This window comes from Impatiens glandulifera, chromosome 9, assembly GCF_907164915.1.
Source record: "Impatiens glandulifera chromosome 9, dImpGla2.1, whole genome shotgun sequence".
Taxonomy (NCBI): Eukaryota; Viridiplantae; Streptophyta; class Magnoliopsida; order Ericales; family Balsaminaceae; genus Impatiens; species Impatiens glandulifera.
In genome coordinates, this window is record NC_061870.1 from 35,756,358 (window position 1) to 35,779,891 (window position 23,534).

General features: G+C 26.9%; 3 protein-coding genes across 3 annotated transcripts; all 3 read left to right on the forward strand.

Annotated features, from left to right (window-relative positions):
* Window positions 1-1,147: 1,147 nt before the first annotated feature.
* On the forward strand, window positions 1,148-2,830 carry LOC124916491 (adenylate-forming reductase 06235). Its single transcript, XM_047457213.1, has one exon. The coding sequence runs from the start codon at window positions 1,152-1,154 to the stop codon at window positions 2,826-2,828; it is 1,677 nt and encodes a 558-aa protein (XP_047313169.1). The 5' UTR covers window positions 1,148-1,151; the 3' UTR covers window positions 2,829-2,830.
* A 6,313-nt stretch (window positions 2,831-9,143) lies between these two features.
* Window positions 9,144-10,652, forward strand: LOC124915461 (GDSL esterase/lipase At5g45920-like). Its single transcript, XM_047456175.1, has 5 exons — window positions 9,144-9,281; window positions 9,441-9,662; window positions 9,941-10,008; window positions 10,096-10,260; window positions 10,358-10,652. Exons 1-5 carry the CDS (start codon window positions 9,168-9,170, stop codon window positions 10,515-10,517), a joined length of 729 nt encoding a protein of 242 aa, XP_047312131.1. The 5' UTR covers window positions 9,144-9,167; the 3' UTR covers window positions 10,518-10,652.
* Window positions 10,653-18,311: 7,659 nt separating this feature from the next.
* LOC124916353 (GDSL esterase/lipase At5g45920-like) lies at window positions 18,312-20,049 on the forward strand. Its single transcript, XM_047457070.1, has 4 exons — window positions 18,312-18,414; window positions 18,617-18,772; window positions 19,716-19,836; window positions 19,923-20,049. Exons 1-4 carry the CDS (start codon window positions 18,312-18,314, stop codon window positions 20,047-20,049), a joined length of 507 nt encoding a protein of 168 aa, XP_047313026.1.
* The last annotated feature ends 3,485 nt before the right edge of the window (window positions 20,050-23,534 follow it).

Here is a 23,534-nt window from a genome sequence, read left to right on the forward strand (position 1 = left end):
TAGTATTATGTGCTATTAACGCTTATGAAAAAAAAAATGGAGATGTTTTTCGTGAGGAATTAATTAACTTACTCTTATTATTTTTTATTTGATATTTTGTCGATAAATAGAAGTTCATTGGTTCCATTCTTTCATATAAATTAAAGAAGAAGAAAATAATTATTTCTCATATGTTTGTGTCTTATTTAAATGATTTTTATCATTTTTCATTATATACCAAAGAAATGTGGGTACAAGCTAGTGTCCTCAAAGACTTCAATGTGCAAGGTTATGGCAGATTCATTTGTATTTGTTTTCCTTTTTTATTAGGGTTTACTTTTTAAGAGTAATTAACATTATTTTGAGTATAATCACTATTTTAGTGTGTATGACATATCTGGACTTTAGCGTTCTTAAGGAAAACTCGTTTGTATGTTTTGAATTAGCTAATTCAGTTAATAAAATTTTCTCTTATTATGATATGTGACATGGAACAAATTATAAAAAAACATATCTAAGAGCATTTTTTATAATAATCTACTAACAAAGGAATCAATATATTATATTATTAAGGAATGATTGAGGACATTTTAAATAGTTTGAACGTTTTGTCATTGTTTTAGTTATTTCCTTTATGTCTTTATTTTGTTTTTTTAGGTACTTTGGACTATGATTGGAAGTTGTTGTTTTTTTGTTTTTGTTTTTTTGAACGAGACTCAAACAAAAAAACTATTGACTAAGTCAATGTCAACATAATGATCACGTATACTACTATTACATGGTCAAAATTTTGATTGATATGCAGAAAAATCTAGCAAATTAATTAATGAAATGTTTTTATATTTTCAAAAAAAAAATCATACACCCATTGTGTGCCCCTTTCAATATTAAAATCATTTTCTCCTTTCAAAACAATGTTAAAAATTGGTCAAAATTTTAGCACAAAATTAAAAAAAAAAAAAACAAATTGTCAACTATATAGAGCAATAATGTCCATTAAATTTTATTTTATTTTTAAAATTTTGTATTATTACATTATTATTATTATCTTCATTGAAAATGGCTATAAATAGCCTTCCTCTATTCTCGCTTAATGCCACCCAAAAAGCTAATTAAGCTAAGCTAATATACACTTGAATTCATAGCTAGCATCCCAACCCCCAAAACCTACCATGGAAAAGTGTGAAAAGGTTGAAAGGTTCACAAGCTGTAGAGGCGTGGCCTTTGAAATCAAATCTCACTCGAACCTATTTGCAATCACCACTCCTCCCATACAAAGTGATGATCAAACCCGACATATCTTGATGAAATCATCATGGTTCCCTTGGCGCACCTCTTCCAGGGTTCTTCCCACCGTCTCCAACAGTTTAAGAAGGTCTGTCAGCAGGCCTAGCAGCCATTTCTGCGATCTTGATCATGATGAAGACGAGTACGATGATGAAGAAGAAGAGTTGGACCACGATCATCATGTCATGAATACTGTCTTGGAAGATGGCCTTATTAAAGATCATCAACTCGAAACAAAACTCTCGAGAAGCAAGCGCGAAAAGCCTAAGAACTCGAGACTTTCCATTATTTTGCTAGACCAAGGTCTTTTCACCGTTTATAAACGTCTCTTCCTCGTCTCCTTGATCATCAACATCGTTGGTCTAGTCCTCGCAGCCACCGGCCACTTTCCCTACGCTAGACAACGAGCTACTTTGTTCTCCATAGGAAACATTCTCGCGCTAACTCTATGTAGAAGCGAGGTCTTCCTTCGAGTCGTCTTCTGGCTCGCGGTGAAACTCTTTGGGCATTCGTGGGTGCCACTTAGAATCAAAACCGCCATAACCTCGCTTCTACAATCTATCGGTGGTATTCACAGCGGATGCGGAGTCTCATCTATAGCATGGCTCGTCTACTCTTTGATTCTCACGTTGAACGATAGACAAAACACGTCCAGTGGAATTATCGTGGTGGCCTCCATCATTCTTTCACTTCTATGCCTGTCGTCTTTAGCCGCATTCCCTCTAGTTCGTCACCTTCACCATAACGTGTTCGAGAGAACGCACCGCTTTGCAGGATGGACTGCTCTGTTTCTCCTCTGGCTCTTCATCGTCCTCACTACTTCTTACGACCAACAAACCAAATCCTACGCGAATCATATAGGTTCCAGGTTGTTAAAGAAACAGGAGTTCTGGCTAACGACGGTTATTTCCGTTCTGATAATAACTCCCTGGATTACGGTAAGACGTGTTCCTGTACAAGTCTCGTCCGCCTCCGGGCACGCTTCCATCATAAAGTTTGAAGGAGGCGTGAAGGCGGGGATTCTCGGCAGGATCAGCCCATCCCCGCTTTCCGAATGGCACGCATTCGGAATAATCTCGGATGGGAAGACCGGCCACATGATGCTGGCAGGGGCGGTCGGGGATTTCACCAAGTCCTTAGTCGCGGACCTTCCTACGCACCTGTGGGTTAGGAAAGTGCATTTCGCGGGGCTGCCGTATCTAACGAACATGTACGATCGCGTTCTGTTGGTGGCGACGGGATCTGGGATTTGCGTGTTCTTATCGTTCCTGTTGCAGGAAAGTAAGGCGGAGGTGTGTTTACTGTGGGTGACGAAAGGAGTGGAGGAGAACTTCGGGAGGGAGGTGAAGGAGATGGTGAGTGGGTGGCCGGAAGGGAAGGTGATAGTGCATGATACGGCGGCGATGGGGCGGCCGGATGTGTCGAAGATGAGCGTGGAGGCGGCGAGGAAGTGGGGGGCGGAGGTGGTTTTAGTTACAAGCAATCCTCAAGGGAGTAGGGATGTTGTCAATGCTTGCAAGGCATCCGGAATACCTGCCTTTGGTCCAGTCTGGGACTCATAAATTAATTAATTAAAATGCATTAACAAATAATGTATAAATTATTCTTCTATTTTCATCTTGTAATATTCTTTCCATACTCAATTCTATTTTTATTTTTTTTTCAGTAAGTTTTTTCCGGCACCTAAAATAATCCAAGGTAATAATAAAAAATTGTTCCATCAAATTATATAAATAAAATAATATTAAAGAAATTAAACAATATTTTATTGATCTTTTAATTGTTATTTTTTTTAGTTTATGATTGTATGGTATTGTATTGTATATTTTGTTATAGCAAGATGAAGCTCATGATTTCCATTAACTAGATAGTAAGAAAAAGAAAATTGAAACTTATTTTCTTATAGAAAGATTGAACTGGAAATATAAAATGAGATATCAAAGTAAAAAAGTAACATATTCTTTCAATCATGGACGTCAAGATCTTGATTTCACCACAAATGCTATAAAAAATTAAAATTTATGTTAAATAGTTAAACGGTTCTAAATTTATATATTAAAATAGAATTGTAAACTCCTAAAAGCTTATTTTACAAATAAAATAAGTTATATAATTATTATTAATTTTCTATATTTGGATTAATTAATATCTCAATTATATTTTGGTGGACTATCTGGTATATCATCGTACTTTCAATAATAATAGTCGTTTGAAAAGTCGGTAAATTCTGTCGGGGAGTTAATCGTTTTACTCGAAAATTTGAGAGCTTAATATGAGTGACGTTATTTTTTCTTTATGTCATTCTATGTCGTTGGTTAAACGATTTTTATCATTTATATCATGCCTAGACCTTTTTAAAATAAAATAAAATAATAGTTATTAATTACTTTATATAAAACTAATTAGAATAAACATTAATTATTAAAATAATTAAAAAATGTATTTTAAATATTAATTAAACAAATTAAAATATATATATATATAATAATTTTATAAATATATTAATAAAAAACAAAATCATTACAGCAGGCTATTTTCTGGTCGTCATTATTATTATATATTTATTAAGATCCTAATATGATATGCAGTCACCCTAACCCTAATCCCATCTAACTAACTCTCTAAATCCAATATCTTGATCTTCTTTAGAACACAGTTGAAAAATGATAGGGAGCGCGACTTGAGACAGCGACTGGGAGCGCGATGCCTACGTGGTGTGCCTACGTGGGTTGACAGGTAGAATATTCTCTCTCCTTTTATTAATTATTTTCTCTCTCCTATTATTAATAATTAGTTACTGGAGAGAAAATAATTAATCGTGAAAATAGAAATATTAGATAAACATTTATTTATAATATTTATAAGTAATAAAACTAAAAAAATATTAATAAGTCAATATAAAAAAAATAATAAAAAAAAGAAAAAAGAGGCCATAAAAAATATTTGATAAATAAAGGAATTGAAAAGTCATAAAAATAAAATAAAAATAAAAGAGATAAATTCATAATTCAACTAATCATTGATATTAATTAGGGTTTAGGGTTTAGAATTTAGTATTTAGGTTTTAGAGTTTAGGATTTAGAGTTTAGGGTTTAAGGTTTAGGGTTTAGAATTTATTTAAACATATTATTAAAATATTTAATGTGAGAATTTGTTGTAAATTATTGATTTATTTTAACCTTTAAACGAGAGATAATAAATATCAAATAAATTAGTAAAATAATAATCGTGGGAATATGGATAAATGAGATAAATTAATTTGCAGAGAGAGATAGAGAGAAAAATTATTTAATAAGAGGAGAGAGAAATTAATTAATAAGAAGAGAGATAAAATAATTAATAAAAAGAGAATATTCTACCTGTCAACCCACGTAGCACACCACGTAGGCATCGCGCTCCCAGTCGCTGTCTCAGAGTCGCGCTCTCTATCATTCCTCTTTTATAAATATATTAATAAAAAACAAAATCATTACAGCAGGCTATTTTCTGGTCGTCATTATTATTATATATTTATTAAGATCCTAATATGATATGCAGTCACCCTAACCCTAATCCCATCTAACTAACTCTCTAAATCCAATATCTTGATCTTCTTTAGAACACAGTTGAAGAACTTTTGAAGATAGAAGAATATAGGAGAATAATAAAAAATAATATGATGAATGGTTTATTGATTATCATCAAATGTACAACTTTCCTAATTTTGGTAATTTTAGCTAACGACTTAATCGAGCCAGCACCAATTTCACTATTTAGCGAGTTTGTGTGACTATCTTTGATTTGATTTTTTCGAGTTGAATCTTGAACTCGTACTAGTTCTCGAGTTAACTCGTTATCTTAACAACATTGATCATTATCATTGTCGAGCTATATATTTTACTTTCAAAGGAACGGGAATTATTTAAAAAGTATTGAGTCACATTGAAAGAAAATGAATTGGCTAGTTTGTTGAGGTATATAGAAGATTTGTCACATTTGTTATAATGTTTCCTTATTTCTTTCCACAAAATTCATTACATTTCAATAGTGGCTTATAATGTTTCCTTTTTTTTCCCTCACTATTGGTACAATCTCTGCTCTTTGACTGTGTTTTTATTTGAAAAGTCATGTGTATGCTTGATTAAATAATAGTGATATTGTTTCACTTAAAAGAATGCTGCCTCAGATAATAATTCTAGATTGAACAAATCTTAGTGTGAATGATAATATTTTAAGGGTATGCTTTATATAGGAATTTAATTGGTTTGTGTGCTTTATATAGTTTATACTCATTTTATTTTTCTACTTCTTTTCTTTTGGTAACTAAGTCTTATTCATTTGATGAGCTTTATTGCCTAATTGCAGTTTTTATTTGTGTAATTTCTTAGTTAAGGGTGAAGGTATTTAATAATGTATATATTCTCCTCTTGATCTCAATTCTCATGACTAGCTAGGCTTGTTCTATTTGTAACACTTGTAATTTATATGTTATTATTGTTTGTATTAATAATATTTGTGTTTTTAGTAGTTTTTTATAATAAAAAATTATTTCTTTAAAATGATTTGGGCTAAGCATATTTGCATGAAAAAAAGTTCTGGCTGACCGTTGGTTGTCTTGTTTACATAAAAGCTGTCCTTAAATTTTTTACTAACTGAGGCCCATATATACAGCCTAAACTTCTGCAACCATTAAGTCCATAACCAATATGATTTGGGCCAGGAAATCCATCAAAACACTTATGGCTGAGTTAAAACATTTGAAATAGGGATGAGCCGAATCGGTGGGAAATGGGTATACAATTCGTTTCTCATTTTATTTTGGAAATTTTTTTACTATTATACTTGTCTAGATATTATACTTGTCTAGATGGTTTTGAGAATTCCCACACATTTATACAATATTCTCTAAATATATATATATATAGTGTAACATATTGAAAATTTATATATTTAATTGTGTTGATTGGTATTCATATTTAATTGTGTTGATTGCTATTCAGGATCGGATTAAAACATTGGGACAGTGTTGGGAACGGGATACACAAATATTATTCCTGTCTCATTCTCGTTCAACTATCGAGAATTCGAATTGAAAACCGCAATACGAAATCTAATTGTCATCACTAACATTAAAATTTTTAAAAAAAATTAAATAAATTTGTAAGAGAACTTATCACGAGAATAAAAGGATCGTGTATATATATATATATATAATGTAATCATTTCCATGATAAGAGACATAACTTTGCAATTCTTTTCCCTTTCTTTTTTTTAAATAAATATATATTGAAAATAGTGTTTTTAAAATAATAATATTGTTACACACTCAACCAAGAACATTCCTAACTTTTGTGGATCTAATTGTTAAACCATTACAAGCAAACACATCGTGGAGTTTAAATATTCTATAAATTTTTTTAATAAAGATAAAGATAAAGAAGTCAATGATGAAAATGGCTTCTACTATTTGCTTTAGACTATTTCACAATTGACCATTCAAATTTCCTTTTTTTTCATAATATTTATAGTTGGCACATATTTAAAAATAGATTTATGCTACATGGACAAGAACAAAAAGACAATCATTGTAAGAATTGCATAATGCTCTTCACATGCATTATGTTGGTAATGAATATTTAATTGTATAGTAACAGTTACATTGAGTCTAAAGTAAAAAAAATGAAAATTGGTCAATTTATATAAATATAATTAACTAAAAATTCTTATGATTGTCACGTATGTTTAAAACTTTTAAATTTAAAGTCCGGTTTAATTTTGGATTATTTAAATAACTCAAAAAAATCAAACATTAATTCACACCCTCTCTCATCTATCAAATCACTACATTTATTAATAAAAAGAACTAAAATATAATATATTTAAAATTATTATTTTTTATTTTATTTATATATATATATATATTCCTCTTACAAAAAAAATCACATATCCTTACAATTATCACTGATCATAATTCTTTTTTCTCAAAATTATTCAAATAACATATCCCCTGAACAAACACTAAGTATTAAAGTAAGCATTATATTCTCAATAAACTAAATATTAGTTAACCATTATCTTTTCAAATAAATTTTTAATGACCAAAGATGATAAATTAAGATGGAGTGACAAATTGAATTTTGAATAATCCATAATTGAATTTTAGTTCAATCTTCTTGCTATTACTTTTTATATATGGACCATTTAATCAATTGTTGTCTTCTAATTATAGTAATTAAACATTTAACAAATAAATTAAATATCACAAAAAAAATCAAAAAATATTAATATATAAATAATTATTATGCATTTAATCATCTTAAAATCTCTAATATTAATTAAATTCATAAAATTATTTAAAATTTTATAAAAATTTAAAAGGAATAACATCAATATGTTTTTACCACATCAACACAAAAAAAACATTTGTAATTATATTTATTAAAAAGTAAAAAAAAAATGCAACCGAAAGTTAATTAAATTGCAATTAATTATAACTTTTGTTTTCAAAAATCATGATAGTGTTTTGTTTGCATAATTGATAATATGGATTTCCCAACTCTATAATTGTTAGTAGAATTATTTAATTATGTATTTATTTATTGTTGAAATAAACTTAGAATTAAATTCACCTAAGTCTTAATTTGATTAAAGTGGTGTATCGTGTTAAATTTTATAAAAACAAATATAATTTTCTAAAATTAAGTAAATTCTACAATTTTTAAGCTTAAAACTTAAAATTTATTTTGCAAAAATTATAATATGAAACATAATCTATAGATTTGACAAAGAAAACATTTTTTTATCTACTTTTATTTTTTATTCATTTTCACCTAGTTTTTATTTTAATAATATATTTTTACAAAATCAAATAAAAACACTTTACTTTATCAATTATCAAAATTATAATAATAATTAAAATAAAATACTACTTTTTCAAAAAGTCTCCTTTGATTACTTATCAGAAAAAACAACCTATATTTATAAAATTTAATAATATTTATAATGCATTTACTTATCTTCTAATATTTGTGAAAAAAAATAATAATCTAAAACTTTTTTTATAATATTATCTACATATTTAATAAAAATAACTTTTTCATCACTTCTATACTTTTTTTATTTTTACTTTTCACCTTTTTTTTTTCAAATATTTAAATTACATTTCTACTAAATACAAATAAAATAACTTTTTTTTCTACTTTATCAATTATAAAATTATAATAATAATAATAATAAAAATAAAATACTAATTTTTAAAAAGTGTCCTTTTATTACTTATAAAAAAAAAATCTATATTATAAATTTTAATAATATATATAATGCATTTACTTATCTTCTAATATTTATCAAAAAAAATAATAATAATCTAAAACTTTTTTTTGTAATATTATCTACAAATTTAATAAAAATAACTTTTTCATCACCTTTATACTTTTTTTTATATTTACTTTTCACCTTATTTTTCAAATATTTAAATTAAATTTCTACTAAATACAAATAAAATTAATTTTCTTTTCTACATTATCAATTATAAATTGATAATTATGATAAATTACCCATTATTTAAAAAGATTCATTATGCTATACCTATATAAAAAAAAGACTTTTATCCATACAGATATATATTTTTATTAAATTAATAACTTTGGTGATATATTTGTTATGCACTTAGTCTTATTTTAATATTAATTAACAACTTAAAATAAATAAATAAATCTATATAAAAGAAAAGTAAACTTAGTTATAATATTTTATGATAATTTTAAAATGAATAATAAATGACTTTGTCCTAAATTTTATAAAAAATAATTATAAAATGCATTTATCCTTGTATTTTTGGAGAGAGACTACTTATAGGTAAATGTGCATTTTGTCTTTATAATATAAATAGAGTACGAGTCTAGCTGTCTGAAGATATTTGTATGAAAGAATTGAAAATGAGGCCAAAAATTTATCTCTTTGGAGACTCCATCACCGAAGAATCCTTCAGCATCGGTGGCTGGGGGGCCATTCTTGCCAATCATTTCTGCCGCGCGGTATGTTTTTATTACTTTCTCATTCTCATTCATGTTCATCATCATAAACTAGTTCTTCTCTTAGATCGATCTTGAAGTCTTCTAATTGTAGATGGAGAGACAGAGATTTGATCGATCTAGGCGCTTAAGATGTCATTTTTATGATTCAATTGTTGTTAGGTGGATATTGTTTTAAGGGGATACAGCGGGTATAATACAAGGTGGGCCCTACATGTTTTGGAGAAGATTTTTCCTGAAGAAACCATTAATGGAGATCCACTAGCAGTTACCTTATTCTTCGGGGCCAATGATGCCAGCCTTCAGGGTCGATACTGTGAGTTTCAACATGTTCCAGTTGATGAGTTCAAGAGTAACCTCAAAGCCATTTCATCTTTTTTCAAGGTATTATTATTCTAAACAAATTTAGCACATCTTTTTTATGTGAAATTAATACTATGGTTGTTGATCTTTGTGTTCAATCTTAATTAACCGATATGTCTTGTCCATGTTTGTTATGAAATATTAAGCTTTACATAATTAGTATACATTCATGTTAACTCAACTCAACTCAACTGGTATTTGGTTATAGTTTTGAGATTAAAATGAAGTGGGGATGTTTATAACTATAAGATATAGAAAGAAAAAAAAAATTTGATGATTTAAGTTGTTAATGTTTTCAGAAGAAATGGCCAAACACTACAGTGATTTTCATCACGCCTCCCCCTGTTGATGAAGATGGTCGCCTCTTGTAAGTGTGTTTTGCAAGAAATAAGTGAAATCAATTAAGTGAAACAAGTAATAATTATGTTAATTAATTAATGTGTTGTTGGTTTAGGTTTCCTTTTTCTGAGAATCCCCTAGGATTGGTGGAAAGAACAAATGAAGCAGCTGGTGAGTATGCCAAGGCATGTATTTCTGTTGCTGAAGAATGTGGAGCTCCTGTAATTGATCTCTGGACCAAAATGCAACAGGTTCCTGGATGGCAAAATTCTTACTTAAGGTACGTATGATTGAAAATTGATTCTATCATGCTTTAATTTGATGGGTTAATTAATTAACTAACTTAAACTTGTTTCTGTTTTGAAACTGAAATGCAGAGACGGGTTGCACCTAACCGAGGCTGGGAACAAAGTAGTGTTTGAGGAACTGATAGAGAAGCTGAGCCAAGTGGGTGTGAGCCTAGAAACACAGCAAATTGATCTTCCTCTTATCACTGAGATAGATCACCATAATCCCCTAAAATCTTTCCACAATTGAATTTGTGGAAACTATGTCTTAAAATAAAATAAAATAAAAAGTACTCTCTCTTTTTATCTAATATTTGGTTCTTATATACTTATGTTGTTAACTTGCTTTTAAATATTTATTTTATTTTGTGTTAGTTTGCTGGGATCTATTTTCTTGTGATATTATCATGAATTGTGTGTTATTATTCTGTTCCAATAGAAAAATTGGCCTAAAATCAATGCAGGGAAATTTATTTGCCTGGTAAGGTTGATTTGGGTCTAAAAGTTGCATTTATCTCATTTATTAAGATATTAATCTTAGTTTGTTAATGAAGAAGCTTACCATTAAAGTATTTAATATTTGTTCTGAACTGATCGAATTTAAATTTATTTAATTCTACAAAATTGAATTCGAATTATATTTTCGGTTTTCGAATCGAATTCTAAACCGATTCGAATTTAAATACGGTTTTTGGTTTAGTTTTTGAGTTTAGGTTTCAATTTAAAAACCAAACCGAAAACAAATTTATTATATATTAAATTATCATCTGCCTACTGGTATACTAGTAGATCTGAGTAATTCAGTAAATTCATAATCCCTTATTCTTTTTCTTCTTTCTTTAATTGTTCACCTTCTTGACCTTTGTAGCCTTTCAGTTGTCCACCTCATCTCAAACTTTAAAAATATATAATTTTTTTTAACCTATCTAGCTAATTCACTAGTAATATCGACACTGACATCGACACTTCTCAACCGCCATATATTATCGTCGTAAACACTATTTTATTTTCGTCGTTCAATTGCCGAATATTGACGGTGAGTCACTAAGCTTAGTTTACGTAATTTATACTTTATTTTTATAATTTAAATAGATAAGATCTCTAACAACTTATTTATTTTGTTAACTTTTTTAAGAAAATTTCTTTCATCTTAATTACGTGTATATAATGTTTAATATTTAGTTTGAACCAAATATCCGATCAAATTCAAATTTATCGAATTTAAATTTATTTAAATCGATTAAATTTTCGAATTCGCTTAAAAAAAATAAAAAATTGAAAATTTTGAACCGAAAACTCGAATAATTTGAAAACCGAAACGATGAATACTCTACGTACAGAAGAAGATTGCACTAATGAGGAATTTAATACAAATGTAGCATATTAAATGAGTAATATTATGATTATCTAACCCCAATTACCCTCCAATTTAGATAATTTAAATAGATTTTGTGAAGGGTGTGGAATATCTCTGTGAGAAATTTTCAATATCCATAAAAATGAAATATAAACAGTGGGTGATTTATTTTTTGCTCTAGAGAATAAAAAAGTCTTTTTTTTTTCTTTTTTTTTTTTGACTTCTGACCACTAGCTAGTAAACAGTAATAAACTCTGCTCTCTCATTTTTTATTGTAAATGATATATTTAACTTCTAAATAAATAATTAAATAAAACATCTCTATTAAAATATGAGTTTTTGTTTGGTGATTTAATTTACCTTACTATTTTGTTTAGAGTTTAGACATTAACAAAACTTTGTACTAGTCTTGAGTACTAATTTGAAAAGAAATTTCATTAAAGTTCACTATTAACTAAAACGTCTTTACACATCATTTCAATAAAATGCACTTGAGATCCCAATTACCTTCCTATCTTGGTCGAATATTCATGCATCCTTGATCAATTAAAATGTAATTTTTTTTATTGATCAAATAAATATTGCAACACAATTGGATGTTCTGGTTGCATCCACATATAAAGAAGTGAAGACCATTAGTACATTAAATGAAATAATATTCCCCTTAAATAGAAATAGACCACATTTGGTATGAATAGAGGAATATGAACAAGCAGGCCTTTGCAAGAATTGTTTTTCACTTTAGGTTGGTATTGATAATGACTATTTGAGGCTTAGTTGTTTATTAGAATAATTTATATATTATTTAAAAAATATTATATTTTTCTAATAAAAGTATTTGGAGGTTATTAATGTACAGAGATATTATTTTTAAATAAATAAAAGTATTTTAATATTTTTATTTACAAAAACTAGTTTGATATACTTTGGACTTTTATCTAGAACATTTATATTATAATTTTATTTTTCAATTTATCAATCAAAATAATTTTATTATTTTTAATAAAATTTAAATATAAAAATATTATAATAATACAAATAATTAAAAAATCAATTAACATAATTTTTTATTTTTTAACGTTAAAATTGAAAATGTAAACTAAAATTATAATAAATCAAATATTATTGTGATCTAGTAAGTTTAGTAAATTAAATATTAAAGTAAACTAAAATTATAATAATTGAATAGTAAGTAGACATGAACATGAAATCAATTTTTTATATTCTGATTATATTAATTAAACATTCTTACAAAATAAATTCAAAAACATTCTCTAATTGCTAAAATTTTGACACCCCAATTTATAATATATTAAATAATTATTTTGAATAAATAAATTCAAAATAATCAAAATCAAATTCAATATAAATAAAATAATTTAAAATAAAATATTATATTCATTTTATCAAATTAATTTTAAAGAAGCTCAAACAAACTAAATAAATAATTTAATATCAATATTGTATCCATTTAAATCTTAAATTAATTATTTAAAAAATTCCAAAATATAAAAAAAATATTATTTAATATTTATGTTTATTAAAATATTTTATAGGTCGAAAATAAAGCCAAAATAATAAAGAAAAATCAATTTCAAAAAAACTCCAATAAAAAAAAGTCGCAATCAAGTGTAGCCGGAAATAGATTAAACAGTTGTAATAGACCACGCAAGAATCGGATGAGCACCCATGCTTCATCCAACGAACTACGACAAACCACGTCACCCGCTGCAACAAAGTTAGCGCTTCCCGCGAGGCACAATATCAACTAACGCGCGCGCTAACGTTGTTAGTCCAAACGCAGGTGAAATGCTAACCACTGAAAGAAGGAAGACGGAACGATGCACCGTGTTTGTGATTTTGGTTCGAAACAACGATGTTTCAACTCGAGTTTGTCTTCCTCCTCGTGACGAACTAGATGAATATTGATTGAAGCTTTAGATATTTCAAAAGTAAAACTCGATCGATACTCAACCAAATCAAGTGATTCAAAGGCTGAAATGATCACCTTAACATAGTGATCATTTCTCTTACGACCATATGCGCAATCAAGGCTTAATTGGATAAGAACGATCAAATACAGGCAAAATGCATTAATGATTTTTTGTCTCTATTCGATTCACTTGATCATCCAACCGACTTGGTTGGCTAAAAATAGGCATCCTTGCCTAAGACAAAGGCAATGATCAGAATCATAAGCTTTCAATCCAACTTTTACAAGATTTGCCATTAAAAAAATTTTAAGTTTTTGAAATTTTGTGTAAGGCTCTTAAGGCTCGTTTCTGAATCATCATAAGCTTCATAAAAAGTCTAGGAGTATTCTCAAATTTGTAATTCATGTTACGAATTTAAATTGAAATTTTTACATTTCAGTTAGACTAGTCTCAATATTACTTTATTATTCGTTTTCTTGATTTGAATTTGATTTTAAGATTATTTCAAAGATTTCTACTAAAATGAATTGAACTAATTAGTCTAAATAAAAAATACACAAATTCTAGCCTAATGACAACAAGAGGTGGATATTCTCAGCTTCCATGAGGTCCTGGTTCGAGCCCGTAAGGCGACGAGTTATGCGTTTGGTTAAATGGTTAAGTGTGTATGTGGGCTATGTGCTTAACTCGCGGTCCCTTTTATCTTTTATCCTCCTTGGAGGTCCTAGGTTTGAGCCCGTAAAGTGTCAGGTTCCGTTCACCTTGGTTAGTTGGTTAAGTGAGTTTACGGACTATGTGCTTAATCTGTGGAGATTAGTTGAACTTTTAAAAGAGAAGTGGAACTCAACGTTCTAAAAAACACTCAAATTCAATTTTGAAAATTCTTAAAATCGGGTTTTTATTCTAAGTTTAAAACGGTTTAAAAATCTTCCTAATATTTTTAAAAAAGTGTTAGGAATAGTTTGGATCAATTTCAATTGATTTAGGTATATTTACACAAAACTGAAAATTTCAAAAATCTGAACCAAATTCAGTTTTTGAATTGGTTAAAATTGATAGCGGGTATTCATGTTTTATTTCATTCGATCCAAATATGTATAAGAGAGCTATTAGTAAGCTCTTTAAGCTAGATTAAATCTTAAAAACCAAAATCCCATTCTTTTTACCCAAGAACTGTTCGGATCGAATTGAACAACTTTTCAATATAAAATTAATACATCAAGATGATGTTAAAATGATCCATGTAAATAGAGGAAACTTCTCATGTGGATGGAAGCTCTAATCAAAGTTACAAAACCTTTAATTAATGTTTTTAGCGTCCGACTAAGAAATTCAGGCGTTCGACCGATAGTTTTGCCTTGGTTTGGTTTTCGACCAAGAAAACCAGCCATCCCCTACATCCGAATGAGAAATCTCGTGTCCAACCGAAGAACCAACGCGCCGCGGCGAGAGCTCGGCCTTCACTTTGACCGTGCGCACATGCCCATTGACCCAGAGCCAAATCAGCCCAAACCCGCACGTCGTACCGGATTCGCGACCTAGACTGCCTAAGGACTTTTTTTTCAGGATTTTTATATTTTAATTGTTATTACTAATTAAAAGCCTTCAACTATTTTTAGAATTTTATAAAAAATAATACGAAACGATTTAAAAATACTTTAGAATATTTTCTAAAAATTATTTTAATAAAGGTCGGTTTTTGAATTTATTTTTGAATTAGAACACCCTAAACTGATATTTTTAGGTAATTTCTTTACCAATTCTTGACATGAGTCGCAAGTACTAATATTTAAATATTATTTATAATTATAAACGCAAGAAAAATCTATATATGTCTAGAATTTACAAAATATTTGATTAATAAAACATAATAAAACTAAGTTTTCAAATAAATAACCAAAATTTTATGAATTATAGACCGTTTTTTAATAGGTACAGAAAACATAGCGTAAAAACCTTTTCTCGAGTATTACCAAATATTGAACTCAAGAGAATTAAGTTTATACATGTATGCAAATATTTTTATTAATTTTAAATTAAAATTAATTGGGAACTCTTAACTCAAATAAATAATTTTTAAAATTAATTATTTTTAATTAATTTAAAATAGATGAGTGATTGAGAGATGGAATTTGAGAAAATTGTAAAAAAAAAAAAAAAAATAGAAAATTTGTTATTTTTTAAAGCTAATTGACATATCATTCCCTCTCAAATTTCTTCTTCTAATCGCCCCTCTTTAAAAATATATTTTTTTAATTAATTATAGTTTAATTATTTTAAATTGTTTAAATTTAATCAAAAAATTAATTATTATTTAATTAATTTTAAAATACTTAAATACATTTTTGTCTAAATCTTTTAAAATAAAAAAATCTCAACAAAAAAATCAAAAATAAACAAACTTGAAATAAAATTTTTTAAATGTCCAGACTACTAAGAATTAATTTCACTCTAAATTCAAAACATATCTATATTTTTTTATACTGAGTTATTGGGTTTTTATGTAGATATATGGAAGAAAAAAAATGATTTATAAAACAATTAATTTTTTGAAATTATTTAAATTAAATTAATTATTATATTTTATTTTTGTATCTCAACATGGGAAGACATGAGTGTTCTAAATTATTAAAAGATTATTTTATATTTAAATTATATAAATAAATTAAATTTATTTTAATTAATAAAAATTAAGATAAAAAGTATTATAAAAAACTCTTAAAAAATCATTATTCAAACCAATTCTAATCTATAAATATTTTTATATTATTCATAAATAATTAGAAATTTTATTCAAAATTAATAAAATTAATTAATTATTTCTGAAATTCATAAAAATAATTTTTAATTTAATAATATCCAAACTCATGTGGTCCATGTGGTCCATTCTTGCCCAGGACTTATGTATTTATTGCCATTTTAATTGTACATTTCTATCACATCGAAGAAAACAATAAAAATGGCGACCATTTCAAGAATTGCATAAGAGCTTGTTTGATCTTAGGATATTTTAAAATAATATATGTTATTAATTTAAAGTTTGATTTGATATAAAAAAATAGTTTAGATTAAATTATTAATTAATAATGAAAATAATTTAGATTAAAATCTTATAAAAATAATATATTAATATTTTAATTAATAATGAAATAATTAAATTCGATAAAAAAAAATTAAAACTTTATTATAAACTTCGGACCAATTTTTTTTAGTAATTTAAACATATCTATAAGTAATTTGTTCATATTTAACATTAATAAAATTTATTAAACAAATATTAAATAAATTTATAAGTTAAATACATAAGAAATTAATGAATAGATTGATTTAATGAAGAAAAGGGAAAACAATGTAATATTAATTTTGTTAGGTTATTTAAAAAACTCAAAATAGGAGGCCTAAATTTGAAAACACAGTGAACATAACTTACTTTATAAATAATTTTAATTTATAACTTTTTTTTTTCTTAACATAATCATTTTTTATAAATAACTAATAATTTAAATAAATGATCATTTTTTTAAAAATTTGTCATATTATATAATAATATATAATTTATTTTTCTTTCCATATTATATATAATAATAGACTAATTTTTTTCTCTATATTTTGCAATTTAATTTGTAAGCATTTTATTATTTTTATAGCATTTTTTTTATCTTTAATATTAAACTTATTTCTATTTGTTTCTATTATAACTCTTTTATATCAATAACTTTAATTATATTGTTCTATTTTTGCCCCCTTTCTATCTTTAATATTTTTATTTTTTATCATAAATCCAACCTTATTATAGAAATTAAAAATAATCTTTAAGTTTATAAAGATTGGGAAAATCATCTCAGGTTATATTTTAATGCTCTTAAATTTATTTACATCGCCTTAAATGTTAGTGAATAACAATTGTTTAAGGATTGTACTAATTAAATTTAAAAAATTCTTGAAACACAACCAACAAAGATGGTGATAAATTATTAAAAATTTTAGTAATTTGAAAACAATGTTTCGATAAAATAGAGAAAAGTTTTTCTAAGTTTATAAAAAGTAACTTATAATATATGTTTTTGTTTATTACTCATTATATAATAATTTAATATATATTTCAAAATATTTTTTAATACTAAGTAATATTGTTATATTTAATTATATGTTTTTGATAAAATGTATAATTATATATTTATTTTAATTTTGTAGGACATAAAATTTGAATTTTTGCATTTGTAGGCCCTGTATATATATTAAAAATGAAAAAAAAATCGTTTAAACATAACAAATCCTGACATGAAAATATTAGAATTTATGAGTTTATATAAGTTTTATTAAGAAAATTCTGTTTATAAAGAATGAGGTTCAATTTCTTTTTAGATAATTTATTAAATTATGTTTATATTTTTATATGTTAAATTTAAACATTTTAATTGAAAAACTAATTACTTTAATAGTAGAAGAATTATAGATCTATTTTTTTAAAGGTAAAAGGAAAATTCTAATTATTCTGTATAAATTTATGTTCTTAATTATTTGAAAATGAAATAATATTTAGTTATATTGAGATTTTAAAAACATAAAACAATGCCATAAGGTTGTTGTACAATACTCTATAAGGATATAAATTTAATTATTTAATTATTTAGTTATATATATGCATGAGAATGAGATAGCTAACACGTGTTTGTCAACAGTGAGTTTGACCTGTGAAGATTTATATCTATATAAAGTATCAAAGAGGAGGTTTTTTTTATTAGATAAGAAAATGAGGCCAAAAATTTATCTCTTTGGAGACTCTATCACTGAAGAATCCTTCGATATCGGTGATGGGGGAGCCATTCTTGCCCATCACTTCTCTAGATCAGTATGTAAACCTAATCTTTCCTTTTGATCCGTTAAAAATTCTTTGTCTTCTTTAGGATCTCAATTTATATTTACTATATAGAATTTGTTTGATGAGTTATGGCATAAGTTATCCCTCATGTTAAGTTACTAATTAGATAAGCAATATATTACATTTAACATGTTATGATTTAATTTGGCTATAAAATCAATGATATTTTTTGTTAGGCCGATATTGTATTAAGGGATACAGTGGGTATAATACAAGATGGGTGTTACGGGGTTTTGGAGAGGATTTTCCTTCTACTGATGAAACAAAAGAAGATCCGGTGGCTGTGACTATATTCTTCGGTGCAAACGATGCCACCCTTCCGGATCGTTACTGTAAGTTTCAACATGTTCCTCTTGATGAGTACAAGAATAACCTCAAAACCATTGCATCTTTCTTTAAGGTATTCTCTCTCCTCTGTCGGTTTTGTTTGATACTGTCAGTTTATTTGATATTTTTGGTGTATCCTGCATGTCACTAATACGTGTCAATTTTAAATGAGTGTTGACATGTGGATTAGTTGTAAATTTAATTTGTACATTACAAATATTTATTAGTTTATTTTTGCTCAAATTAATGATAAAATTAGAAGACAATACAAAAAAAAAATGAAAAAAAGTGTTAAATATAAAATTGAGGGAACAAGGATATAAATAGCCTCAAAGACAAGCAGACATACAGGGATTTTGATAAGTCATCACCTAAAGAGACACACACAAAAAAAAATGGGATGGGGAAAATGTTTTAATTAAAAAATGATAATTTGTAATACTTCATCACAATGTTTTACACCGTGTGTCCAATAGCCTGTTAATTGAAAAAAAATATAAAGTTCCAAGATAGACCATGTCAGATACCCAACGTCTCTAAGCTAGCATTAAAATGGGTTATGGATACATAATTGTTTATAATAATAATAATATTAATCAAATTTTGTAAATGAAATATTATTATTTTCTTTTGTTCAATCTTTAAAAATAATGTCTTGTGTTTCTTATAAAAGATTTCACTTTCCATACATGTAGTTTATAACATTCACATTAAAACAAATGTATTAAACTTTAGAAAAAACATATTATTTAAATTGTTAACATTTCAGGAAAAATGGCCAAAACACTAAGGTGATTTTCATCACGCCTCCCCCAATTGATGAAGAATGGTCGCCTCAAGTAGTTTATTTTTTAGTACACAAAAAGAATTTGTAACATTAAGTTTGGTATAAGTAATAATTATAAGGATACATTGTTGTGTAGGCATCCTTTTTTTGATAATACATAGGTTTGCTGGAAAGATCAAATGAATCGGCTGGTGCTTATGCCAAGGCATGCATTTCGGTTGCTGAAGAATGTGAAGCTCCTGTTAGTGATCTCTGGTCCAGGATGCAACTGTTTCCTGGATGGCAAAAAAACTTACTTAAGGTATGATTGAAAGTTCACAAACATTATTTAATAAAGACTAAGATAAGTGTTGTAAACTGAAATGCAGGGACGGGTTACACCTAACTAGGATTGGAAACATGACTGTGTTTGAGGAATTGATAGAAAAGCTGAGACAGGTGGGTGTAAGTATCGAAACACAACCAATTGATCTTCCTCTTCTCACTGGAGATTGATCATCAGAATCCCATTCAAGCTTTTAATAATTAATTTCTCGAAGCAGAAGCAGAAGCTGGGGAGTTTCGCCTTTTAATATTATCTATCTTGAATTATAAGTTCCTTGTGTTCTAGATACTATATTTGGTCCTTTCAGGTATTCTACATAATCACACTTTAATAACTTGGTTTTAAGTATGACAGTTTATATTTTATATGTTTTGTGAATTATGGTGGATCTGTTTTTTTATGCTATGGTAGAGAATTGTGTAATTCTCATTATATTCTAATTGAAAAGAGAGCATAAATTAAGAATAGTAAAATTTATTTGAATGGTAAAGTGGTAGTGATTCTTAAAATGTAAACATTTATCGAGAATTATTATGAATATTAATCATATTCCATTAAAGAATAAGATCTTGAACTAATATATATTTTAAAAACTGAGTTTAAGTTCGTTATTCTTTTAATAAAGATTCAAGTGTATTTAATACAAAGATTACACTTGAAGTTGAGTCATATTTTGAGAATCTAGTCGTCTGATCATTAACATTAAATTAAATATTTTGTAAAAAAATTATAATTTAATTTGTTTTAAATCATCGAATCTGGATAAATAATAATTCTTAATCAATTTTATTTGGTCTATATATACAATTTGTTTTGAACTTTTACTTGATTTGGTTTAGGCACATTGATTATTTATGTCTGTGCATTATTAATTGTTTTCTTACTTATTCGTACTAACTTAAATAATAATAATAAAAGTACTTCAAAATTATTACTTATAAATAAAAGTGACATAAAAAAAAATTATAATATTTTTGATAAATATTTTGTTTATTTATATTATATTTGAATTCATAAAAAGCAAATTTGTTTAGACTAGTTTTACAAATTTATTAAAATAAAAATAGTAGATGATAATATAAAATGTATCTTAATTAAATACTTACAATTTTTCTCAAGGGAAAGCAATAATGCATCAATAGTTACTATTCCTAACACTTTTAAAATTTGGTTTGGTTAGATAAATTTTAAACAAAATCTAAAATTCAAGATTTTTTTTTTTTGTCACAACTGAACTCTAAATAAAATCACATTAATTAATTATAAACTAATGAATAATACATCTCTAATATTGAAAATTTTAGAAGATAAATATCCAAAAACATGGAATTAGCAGATTTGTGCAATTTTAAATTCCTTTCAGACGTTCAAAAAAATGGTAAGTTTTTTTCAATTAAAATATTAAATCTACATATTCTCATAATTAATATAAATAATAATAGTAATACTATAATAATAATTATATAATCAAATAATTAAATTAATATTGTAATAATATTACATTTAATTGCCTACTATATATATATATATGACACATCCTAGTATTATAATACTGTGCAGTTGGTTGCCTAACTCTAAACCACACTGCATAATGCATATTAACGTTTCAATTAATACATCAAAATATCAAATACCAAAATGATTTTTTACAATTGAGTAAATAAACTAATTGTTGGGAAAAAAAACAAAAAGTGTTGACAAAATTAAATAGAACTAGATGTTATCATGATATACAAGACATGTTAGTTAAATTGGTCAATGCATATGTTTTTGAAATGTTTGATGAATACCAATAATAAACCTATGTCAAATGAGTATATATATTCATAGTTCCCATGGATTTAAATCTGAAAAAATAAAGACTATGATTTTTTTTTTTGGCATGATCGACATTAGGAAGAGAAGAACTTCTATGAAAAAATTAGTGATGATTTAATATATCTTTTGCTATTTTAATTAGACGATAACAAAAAAACGTACATGTCTTGGGTACTATTTTGTAAAGGAACTTCATTAAAATTCAATGTTGTTATAAGATTCCAATTATAAAAATCAAATATTCTTGATATGGACAGATACTTGTTCATATAAAAAGTAAATCATTTTTTATTGATGGATGAAGTAAAGATAGCAAGATAATGAGATGCACTTGATGCATCCACATAAAAAGAAATTAAGACTTACAACATGAAGAAAATTAAATAGAAATCCTTGTATCCATGCAAGCAAGAATATCGATTTTTATGAGCTAAACTGTGGAAGGAGGGTTGTCGTGGTGTTTAGGATCCGGTCCTCCGGGCGCAACTCTTTCTTGCTCGACCATTGTCCTCTTCTCTTGTCTCGTCTTTTTCTCATTATTATTATTATGAGAAGCCCGGGGTATGTCAAAACCTGTTATTTCGCGTAAAATACGTCTGCTATCTATCTTATGATGTTCATCACGGTTAAATGATTGGGTGTCGTGAGGACGATTATTTTCTGTAAGTTGGTCTATCTTGGCACTACATGAAGTGATGAACAAGTCATGAGTACACAAGATGATCAAGACGGAAAGAAGAAAAGCTTGAGGTTTAGCCATGTGCATGCAACTGTGGTAGTAGTAGTAATGTGATGATGGAGATGTATTGAGCAAATGTGGTAATTTATTTATAGGAAACCATGCATGCAATTAGCTAGGAATGAATATATGTTTTAATTAACTTTAATGCAGACATTTGATCATGGCCAAGGCGGCGACGTTTGTAAACAAATGAGTATATCCAACCTGGTTACGGGTCTTTGTCTAAAAAGTGCTAATGCTTTATTTATTCTTAAATTGGTTCCCGTTGAGAGATTCCATTACCTGAATAAACCAAAAGAAATATTAATAATTAGGGTTAAATCTATTGAAATAAAATAATTAAAGAAGCAAATTACTAATTGGTCCTGCTCCAATAAAAATATAGCTAGCTAGGTAGGCTAAACTATATATTATATATAGTTCTGATAATTGATACAATCCTCAAATGTTGGCTGACAGTTCCAAATAGATGGAAAATTAAAATTTCCGAAATTAATTATTAGGCCTAATTAAATAGCCACTCCAAAGAATGAGGGTAAGTTAGTCATTAGTGTGAGATTTGGTATAAAGAAAAATATATATATAAATACTATTTTGACGTGCACACCACCTTTAATGAAGACATTTTTACTGCTAAACCTATATATAGTCGAACATATAATTTTAGGTGATCACATATTTCCATATTAGTTTTTTTCTTCAAATTCTCAATTTTTATGTATCTGATTTTTAAAATCTCAATTAAAGAGAAAAAAGTTAGTACTTTTAATTCCAACAATTAACTAAACGTTTTAATTAAAAATCATATTAATTAAATGCTATAATAAATTTTGAGAAGGGAAACCACAACACCATCCAAAACCAAACACAGAATGCAGAATGCGGGATTGATAATTGGAAACGGGACATAGTTGTAAAGTATTGTTAATTTTTTCTAATTAAAAAAAGATAAATATATTACCAAAAAAAACATGAATGGATAGCCAAGATAACAAAGACTGAAAATTTGATTACTTTGAAACACTTGGGAAACGTACTCAATGCCTCAGAAACGTATTTTTACGAACAAGTTAGACGCTTTGAAATGAAAGAAGA

Coding starts and splice junctions, on each gene's coding strand:
- LOC124916491 (XM_047457213.1), top strand. CDS start 1,152: ATGGAAAAGTGTGAAAAGGTTGAAAGGTTCACAAGCTGTAGAGGCGTG.
- LOC124915461 (XM_047456175.1), top strand. CDS start 9,168: ATGAAAGAATTGAAAATGAGGCCAAAAATTTATCTCTTTGGAGACTCC. Junction 9,282..9,440: donor CCAATCATTTCTGCCGCGCG/GTATGTTTTTAT, acceptor AATTGTTGTTAG/GTGGATATTGTTTTAAGGGG. Junction 10,261..10,357: donor TGGCAAAATTCTTACTTAAG/GTACGTATGATT, acceptor ACTGAAATGCAG/AGACGGGTTGCACCTAACCG.
- LOC124916353 (XM_047457070.1), top strand. CDS start 18,312: ATGAGGCCAAAAATTTATCTCTTTGGAGACTCTATCACTGAAGAATCC. Junction 18,415..18,616: donor TCACTTCTCTAGATCAGTAT/GTAAACCTAATC, acceptor ATTTTTTGTTAG/GCCGATATTGTATTAAGGGA. Junction 19,837..19,922: donor ATGCAACTGTTTCCTGGATG/GCAAAAAAACTT, acceptor ACTGAAATGCAG/GGACGGGTTACACCTAACTA.